General features: G+C 35.7%; 1 protein-coding gene across 3 annotated transcripts in view; it reads right to left on the bottom strand.

Moving 5' to 3' along the window:
• Positions 1 to 770: 770 nt before the first annotated feature.
• LOC117405690 (cGMP-dependent 3',5'-cyclic phosphodiesterase-like) overlaps positions 771 to 9,851 on the bottom strand; it is a 171,831-nt gene continuing 162,750 nt past the window's right edge. For all 3 annotated transcript variants that reach the window (XM_059031030.1, XM_059031031.1, XM_059031032.1), the window contains exons 25-31: positions 9,460 to 9,507; positions 9,291 to 9,365; positions 8,783 to 8,882; positions 6,973 to 7,085; positions 5,850 to 5,888; positions 4,967 to 5,073; positions 771 to 4,196 (exon numbers count right to left, since the gene is read on the bottom strand). In XM_059031030.1, coding sequence (XP_058887013.1) covers positions 3,965 to 4,196; positions 4,967 to 5,073; positions 5,850 to 5,888; positions 6,973 to 7,085; positions 8,783 to 8,882; positions 9,291 to 9,365; positions 9,460 to 9,507 — 714 coding nt within the window. In that variant the 3' untranslated portion in view covers positions 771 to 3,964. The remainder of the gene's footprint in view (positions 4,197 to 4,966; positions 5,074 to 5,849; positions 5,889 to 6,972; positions 7,086 to 8,782; positions 8,883 to 9,290; positions 9,366 to 9,459; positions 9,508 to 9,851) is intronic.

The raw sequence follows: 9,851 nt of genomic DNA, 5'->3' as shown, positions 1-9,851 counted from the left end.
TCACCTTATCCAACATACATACTGTAAAATACAAACTGGGAATACTTGAAAAGAATAGTTTGACTGGGACTATGATGCTAACAAAACAGTATCATAGACTATGTGTGTGTGTACAGAAATGGAAACACAAACTGACCAATACATTGCATTAGCAGAGCCTGGATATTACACAATATTATCATAATAAATAATAAATACATGATGCATCTAGTATGGAGAGCATCTTGTGCTCATTTTAACATGTTTTAGAATATATATGGCCAAATGGGATATCCTATCAAAGACACAATCACTGGTACATTTCACGTGGTCAAAAGGGATGACAGCCCTATGTGTCTTGTCTTGCTGAGGTGTAATGTGTTCATATTTTCAATGATTTAGCCCTGGTTGAGTTTCACCTGTGGAGACCCAGGAAGAAATATTGTTTAGGTCATGGAAATAAAATGAGTGTGATGGTCTCAGTTGAGCCCTGTAGTGGATATTGGCAAATAATAACCAACACACTGTTCACCACAATCCACACATCACATCTATGCAATCAGAATAAAAAAGAGAGGCAAAGGACTGGATTAGTTTGCAGATTCAACCGTTCCCTTTTCTCTTCCACAAGGCCTGTCTCTTCCTGCTCAGTGGGTAACAATGTAGGATTTCAGTTTGCAAGGACTCACCTGGTATGTTGCTCCTTTCATACTAAAATCCATCACAAAATGTACTCTTCGAAAGCTTTTTTTTTTTTTTCAATTTTTGGAGAAAGAAAAGTGACAAGAGTCTTTCTTGTTCAATGTATGAAATTTATTTGGATAAAAAGTTAACTGCCTGTTCACATCTCAGAAAACAATGGTCTCACACTGCTCTGTAAATGTATTCCATACACATGGTAATCTAATTCTTCAGCACAGACCTCATTTACAGTATGTTATGTACAAACGTATGTACAGATGAAAGCACAATAACGTGAAAAACCAAGATAATACTACCCCTTATGCATTTTTCAGATGACTTTTTTTTTGTTTAACACCTTTTTTTCCTAGGTCTGTTGAATAAATTTTAGTCCCTTATTATACCCTTTGATGCAGGAAATAGGCAGGATCTGAAATACTTTTCAAAGCAATATCCCACAAAACATATAAGAGCTTTTGGCTCTCTTTCCCAGATGCACAGAACATTTCACAGAAAATCATTCATTTTCCTTATTCCGGTTTTTCTCTTTAAAACACATTTAATAAACACATGAAAGTATCTATGTACAGACCAGGAATATCAATTTACAGGGGTCCAAGGGTGCCATGTTGCCATTTTTGTGTGAAAAATGTAATGCAGTTGACAACAACATAAAAAAGTATGTATTACAAAATATATATGGTTGAGAAACTATATAAATATGAGAAAATACATAAAAGTAAATTCAATGAACAATCAAATAATTCAAATAATAAAGGGAAATAATTTTGGCACAAAGAAAAATGAAAACAGAAAGGTCCTAGGCTTATTCTTTATTAAAAATAATTAGTGGTCCTGGGTTCTAGTGATCCCATACTGAGATCATTAAAATCATGTGTAAATTTGACTTTTCATTTCTGCTAACCCCAGAGATTAAATACAAATTTAAACATGATTTTAATGACATTATTCATTTATTCATTCTCTCTCTCTCTCTCTCTCTCTCTCTCTCTCTCTCTCTCTCTCTCTCTCTCTCTCTCTCTCTCTCTCTCTCTTCTCTCTCTCTCTCTCTCTCTCTCTCTCTCTCTCTCTCTCTCTCTCTCTCTCTCTCTCTCTCTCTCTCTCTCTCTCTCTCTCTCTCTCTCTCTCTCTCTCACTGCCAGAGAGTGTTGCTGAGGATAAAAGCATCCCTCCCATCCAACAAAGAACCACCCTCATTTGGCTTAAAGCTACAATGCTGGGTAGAGACAAAAATCACACAAGTACTCTGTTGACCTTAGGAAAGCACATTGGGAAGGAGTATCTCATGCTCATGTTCTATGATGTATCTTATTATTTGAATTTCTTGTCATGGTTCTATATGTAACTGCCAATAAAGGGCTCTATTCACAAAGCTTTCACTTGTGAGTTATTTAAAGTAATGACTATATCCAGAACAGCATGGTATATTACAATGTTCTCTCTCTCTCTTTCTCTTTCTCTCTCTCTCTCTCTCTCTCTCTCTCTCTCTCTGATTGTCAATGCACTCACACTCACATTGTCAATGACCAAGCATTCTAAATGTTAAAACCACAACAGGATCTACATAAAGAGAATAAATACATTAATATCAGCTTTTCATCTGTTTTTTTTATTTACATTAAATGACTCGCAAGCCTGACAAAGAGTCATAGAGTGCACAAGAAATACACTCTCAACTTGATGAGAGGTAGACACTGACCGAACACATAAACATACGCTAAAGAAGGAGAGAATAAAAAAGGGGTGGGGCTTACTGAGGTGAAAGGTTACTTTGTCACATGATTTGAATGGACTGAGGACGGCTGACAAGCTCAAATCCAAGTAAAGGCAGATTTAGAATAAATGGTAAAAACTCAGTATTGGATTATCAGAAAACAATTAAAACGACACTTGAAGCAACTTATTATTTAAAGCGAATCAAATCATAAATAGAAAAGAATATGTTTGTAGAAGAAACAAAAAAAAACAATAAGGAAAGCACTTAAAATAAATGCTCATGCATTTATTTTAGTCCAATGTCCAATGACTAACTTTGCATCTGGTTAAAAACAGAAATTTTCCTGCACTGCCCAAAGAGGAAGTATCACACAGCAATATAAATCAGTGGAGGCTTAATGAACCAGAACCAGTATGTACAGTACAGTAGCAACACACTTTTCAATGGAACATGGGTATTATGATTATTAATAATTATAATAATGACAATTATATATATTTTCTTTCTCAAAAGGCAACGCAGAAAAGGTAAGGCAAATCAATAATATACACATTCTGTCTGTGTTCCAATTAGCCACAATGCCTTAAGAGCAACAGCCCTTATTTATCACCTGCTGATAAAATATTTACAGACATCAACACATAAAAGGTCTTTTGTAGTCCATACATTCTTTGTCACTTACATACGCCACAGGTTTTTATTCAACCATGTAAAATATCCACTTTGTAAAATGTTGTGCAGTGGGTGGACTGGTACAGTACAATAATAACATACACACTTGCAGTGTATTTTAAAGGGTTATTTTAAAAGTGTAATTGTTCACACTTTGACAAACATATATGAAAAACAAACTGTAGTCAGTCCCCATCCACACCACATCTCTTACTGACTACAAACGCCCCAGTGTGCATCAATGTAGGATATATGGTTAACAATCTTCTCTTTTTAGTGGTTTCACAAAAAAAAGCAATAAATAATAATAAAAACATAACAATACAAAAAATGTAGAGGTTGACAAACATTACTGAACCCAGCAATACTGACCATATTTCACTGCCAGCATACTGGCAAATGTATCCACTATGCTTTGAAGGGGCCCTTAATATTCCCTCCAGGCACAGCGTTTTATCCAAAGCCAGTTTAATACACACAATACAGTAATATAGAATAAGAGGGGGAGAATCCTGTGACAAGTAGCCACTGCTATTACTGGAAAACACAGTCTGATACTTTAGTTGTATTAGTGGCTGCTTGGTATTTCATGTGGTAAAAACTACCCCAAAAAATATATTTTTAAAGAAGTAACAATTTCTGACTTTTAAAACAACTGCTGAATAACTAAAACGAAATGCTCAAAATATAGCAGCTGATTTGAGAAGAAGTCTTTGCTTTGTTGTGGTCTCAAAGGTTCCCACATTGAGATGTTCCTGGTTATTACCCAAGCGCTTCCATGGTGATAACAGGTAATCCCTGCTTTAAATGAGGTGTTACTAAAAATTGTAGTTTCTTCTATAAAATGTAGTTACTTGAACTTCAGAAGTAATGTTTTATATTTGTTTAAACACCTTATTGTTCAATGGTTTCCCTGGTTCCTTTTGTTTCTAAGCAACCATTCATCTTCAGACTTTCTTCTGCCTGCTCTTCTAGTTGGTCATACTCCTCATCCAGGAAATCAAGGGAGTTGTTGCTAGGCAACCCTCGGATTGTAAATTTGTGAGAGACCTTGGTCCAGTGTTCCCGATTGGCGGAAACTCTCCCATAAAGCTCTGCTGATTTCGGGAAAAGTTCTTGAAGCAGCCTTTATGAAAGATAAAAACAAGAAACTTTTTTTACAGAACAAACTATTACATGCTCAACATTTTGAAAAGCCAAATATACATTAATGCCACTACCTACTTTCTGTCAGTCTATAGGATGAGGCAGCCATACCTCTTTGAGTCTGATCTCATCAGGTCATAGAAGCTAAGCAAAGAAGGACCTGGTAGTATTTGGATGGGGGCTTCCACAGAAGATTATTTGTTGTTGGTTTACTGGAGAGCTGTCAGCTAACCAAAGACCAGCATGGTGCTAGGCGGAATTGCGGCCTAGAATTTATTTGGAGAATTAATCCCAGCCGGTACCATGGATAAAGCCATATGAAGGTCAGTAAAAAAAAATCTCATGTAGTTGACCGCTGTAAATGAGAAGCTGTTTCTGCCTGGCTAAATAAGAACATCATTTTGGTCTAATGCAACTGTAGGCACTACAAGTCCAAGTCCAACTCTTAGTGAAGTCTATTTCAAAAAGCCACCAAACAATCCCTACAACTGGCTGTGGTGGCCAGTGATTGAGTGGATTTGGGGACTGAACTATTTCCTCTTCCTCAAAAAGGGTATGCCCCGCAGACAGAAGTAGGGACCCAACATCCCGAGTCACTCTCTGTAGCTGTCTAGATAAAGGGTAGCTACTTTTAACAATGACTGTAAGTTGCTAAAATTGTTTTATGAGTTACCAACAGTTAAAAAAACAGAAGGTTCTGAGACCTAATAAACGTGGTACAGCATGCCACTGGTGTCCCGGCACACTTACTTGTAGATGGGCATGGCAATGTGCTCCATGAAGCTAATCTGAAGCTCTGGGATGTAGGCTTTCTCTCTGTCCATCATTTCACTGGGTCTATTGCCCATGGCTTTCTCCTAGAGAAAAACACAAACAAAACACACGTTGAGAACAATAGAGGCTTCTTTTGGTAATGGGATGATCAGAAGAAGGGGAGATATCAGTGTCTGGGGGCAAAAATAGTCAAAGATTCACTTTCAAGCACATCTCATACAGTCGTTCTTAAATAGAAATGCAGGCATAATGAATGAACAATGCACTTAATAAAGTAATTATATGTATTGTATGTATCCCGTGGTATTGTACATAACTGAAAGGCACACATACAGTATTGATACATAAAGTCATGACTGCAGAATATTTCTACTTCCTGTAGCCCTGACTATTGCAACAAGCATTATGTGGAACAGTGGTGCTCACTTACTTTTAAAGTCCTTAATCTTGCTTTAATAACGATTTGAATTGAAAAAAAATAAAGGTATTGTTGGATCAAAGCCATAGGCTGCTTAATTCAGTAATTAGGGGCATGGTTGGAACAAAGTCTAGTATTTATGATACACATTATACAGCAGATGGTTCTACAGAACGAAGAGCTCAAAAGTTATCAGTGTTCTTCAGTTTGATGAACATGTTCTCAAACACAAGCTCAAGGTTTCTTTCAAAGTCTCTGAATAAATGATTCATTAACTAATTACAATTAATTTACTTCCTATAAATCATATATTGTGAGAGAGAAAATTAAATGTAGAATTCATCATTTAAATATGTTTAATGAAACGCAAGCAGGCTGTTATGAATGCTCAAGAATTGTGTGTGTTCCCTTGTTTTTTTGTTGGCTAAAACACATACATACCAGATCGCCCTGGGAAAAGAATTCCTTGTAAATAAGTTCCTGTTAAAAAAAAGAAATACACCTATTAATGTATAAACTGAATGTCTGGGCTATGTTGTAAAATGCCATCTAGTGGGAATTGGGACGTCACTGATTTCTTAATGAACAAGACACTTGCTCGACTAATCCAATAGCCTGGCATCCTGTTTAAATCCCAGAGCATTATGGTGCTGTATGGGGTGGTGAGAGGGTATGTATTATACACTACAGGGAGCTGTATAAACTCTAGGATTACTCCATTGAAAAATCAGTTTGGGTGGCAATGTATTATTTATCACCACATATCAAGGCAAATAAGATCCACAGCTGAAGTGAAAGTTATCCCAGCAGGGCTTTAAAACACAGAGGAGGCACACAGTTTAGGATTTGTAATAGATTAATAATAGCTTCAATAAGCAAGCTATAATGGATGTTCTTAACAATTAAAGATGGTTATGAATCAGAACAAGCTATAGCAGTGTTTTAAACCCTGTGGTGCATTAAAACAAACCTTATAAGTACTTTATAGCATGCCATCTATCGTATTATTACATTGTATTGTAATTGTTAACAACAATAATAAACACCTTAATAACATGTTTGTTTTTTTACATACTTTTGCCAAAGACAATTAAAAAATGGGTAATAAATAACCATGAATCTGAGTTATAGGTATATCAGGAACACATAGCAAAGTACCCAGTTAGTTTTTGACTGGGTACAATAATATATAATATGACTCATTTATATTTAGAGGACAAAGCATATTGATCAACCTGTTCTTTCTGTTGTTGTTTTTTGGGTGAGTACTATACACAGTATGATAATGATTAGGTTAGCCTCTTGGGTGTTATCTGTGATATTCAAGGGAGCAAACCATTGCGTTTTGCATATGGTCATATCAGCAATTTGGCAACACAGGTAACCCCCACAGGGCAAAGCCACCACAAACGTGTCTCAGCTATCCCTACTTTGGATGGCATTATAAAATTGCTGTCCTATAGTTACAAAAACCATGCCCTGTCTCCAATTGGAATGCTCACAATGTAGACTTACAATGTAGTTAAAGAACAGAGACATAACCCATAAGCTGTACTATACTTACAGCAATCTTAGTGGTGGTTTTCCATCCTTTGGTCTGGTCTGACAGGTCACATGAGGTCATGAGCAGGCAGAGGATCAGACTGTGGTGATGCTTGTTCTTTGGGTCATAGCCCACTAGGATAAAACAAAGAGACCGACAGGGTTTGAGTTGCCCTGACTGGCAGAGATAAAGTGGTTGGTGGCTCTGTCCATTTAACTCAAAGCCAATATCAACACTATTATACTTGAATATTATAATTGTTTACCAAAAACTCTTGACCATTTGAAGAGCCCATACAGTATTATTTAGTTTTTAGTTATATAGTGCTTTTCATGACACACAGGGATGACTTCATCAGTACGTGCCCTGAACAGTGTAATTACATGGATAAAGGCACTACCCAAATCTATTTGGTTCATTTTATCAACCTACTGTATATTCCCTCAGGATAAACCACCTCTGGATTTTATCAAACACCTACCTGTGGTTATCCCAGAATTACCCCCAATAAATATGTTTTTGATATAATATTTAATGTGGTTCTGGATTCTTGCTGAAATGGGTTCAAAAACAGAATCACACACAACATTCCAAATTGCGTGTGCCTACATTTTGCCCAGGTTAGTTCAAATGCATACATTGCTGCTTGTGCATTCAATGGAACAGCTCCCATCTGTAAACCTTGTAGACATTGTGAAAAACAATGAAACTTGTTCGGTTTAATTGCATGTGCTTGTTTGCCTCAATACTGCTGGTGTGTATAAAACACAAAGATAACCAGAGTTCTCCAGTAGAAAACACGTGATGTACACACTTCTCATATGTCTTGTATCATTAACAGTAAAATTGAAGCTAATGATGGGTAAGCAGTCTTAAATTGCTTCTTTTTTGTTTTATAATTTGAATGGGCTTTTTTCCATTCAGAAAAAAATGTCTCTACAATTTGGAGTAAATAGTGTTGAGAATCTAGTCGGATGTGTAGTAGTGGATGGGGAAGGTGGAATCCAGCTCATCATATTCTTGCCTTCTAAGATTTGAAAGTTGAAACCACATTAACTCAACAGTTATTGCTGCACTCAAGTATGCATTTCAAATTGGTTTCGTTGTTTAGGATGTAATGTTAGAGACTACTTGAAAACAGGATACTGCATCCGCAGCTAAAGCCTTTCTCATTGATTGGTAACAAGGAATTACCCTTTAACATTGTTGATTGTGTTAAACCAACCAAAGGAAAAGTCTAAATGTCATGCCAAACGAAACTTGACTTCAAAGATGCTTGTTCCCGTCTGCTGCCTGTAGAATTCTCAAAATGCTATACACATGTATACCAATAGATGTCAGCATAACCTGCATAATAATGAATGAGAAAGGGACCCTCACGGGACAAGGAGGAAATACATCTGGAACAAATGCGTCCACATGGATTGAATGATTGTTTGTCTGTACTCAATATTTTGACAGAAGCCTAATAAAAGTGTTAGGGCCAAGAATGTAACCTTCATTTTATCCTTGTTAAAGGCTAGCAACAATTATATTTTCACAGAAACATCAGCATATATTCTTCATCGACTCACAACCTAGAATTACATTGAATTGGCCCAACCGTAACCTATACATCTACTGGATCTATTAAGCCCTTTAACCTTACCAGGCTTCAGTAGTGCCCCCTGTTCCCCAACGATTTCCCCAAACTTCTTGGAAGGTAGTGCATGAATACTCTAACTCAATATAATGTGCACAATAGGTTTCTTTACATACAATACCCTTCTCATTTCATTTGTGTGGTCTTTACAAGCGCCTTCCAGCATCTCAAGATAGGAAATATTTTTACCATCTGCCATTTTCTGAAGGTCTTTGAAGATACGTAAATGATGAGCCAAGTCAGTTGCCAATATAATATCTCTCATCAGATCCAGCATCCTTTGGTAATCCTAAAATAAAACAGTATGTGTGTTTTTTGTTAGGTCCATCTTCATTGAATCTCAAGGTGACATCTCAAGGTAACTTAATTCCTTGATGTAATAGCTGATTTAAAGCGCATTCTATTAGAAACAGCTGCATACATATATATATATATATATATATATATATATATATATATATATATATATATATATATATATATATATATATATATATATGTATATATATATATATATATATATATATATATATATATATGTATATATATATATATATATATATATATATATATATATATATATATATATACAAAAATAGAATGTTAATTCCAATCCTAGTTTGACCATGTTGCTATTTCATGCAGTTATGTAAAATCTAGGGTTACCGTGTATAACTTATTGTAATTTCTCACTGACCTTTCTGGAGAACTGCTCAAAGATGTTACATCCATGAGTGTTTAGAATGGCTATTGCCTGGGCAAAGTGGTGTCTCTGAGGAGAAAGAAACCTAAATAGATTAAATCTAATGTATAATATAATATAACATGCTTTTAAAAGGGTAAAATACAAGCATGTGACATTTTACCTCCATCACTGATCCTTCTGAGCTGTATAGGGCAGCCAGCACAGATTGCTAAAAACAAGAGAAGTATCACAGACACAAAAATAATTAGATTCCTGGTTGGATGATGAATGAAATCATTTGTTTTTTCAGAAGGTGAGATTAGATTTTGAGTTTGTGTTGAGGAATCGTCTCTGGAAATACTGCAGACACAGCTAACATCATGTATTATTATTTGGTGCATCAAAATATTGTTATTAAAAATAAACAGTGAGATGAAATGTCTTGTTTAAACAGGTGACCTGCTACATGGCTTTATAAGTCATGCAATATCTAAGGAGAGATAAATCATTGTGTGAGTTATTCATCATTAATACAGAGATGGCAGCCTTTTTTGCATGTAACTAATATTTTTT

The sequence above is a fragment of the Acipenser ruthenus genome, chromosome 9 (assembly GCF_902713425.1).
Source record: "Acipenser ruthenus chromosome 9, fAciRut3.2 maternal haplotype, whole genome shotgun sequence".
Lineage (NCBI taxonomy): Eukaryota > Metazoa > Chordata > Actinopteri > Acipenseriformes > Acipenseridae > Acipenser > Acipenser ruthenus.
The sequence above is the reverse complement of the archived record's forward strand: the minus strand, read 5'-3'. Positions and strand labels throughout refer to the sequence as shown.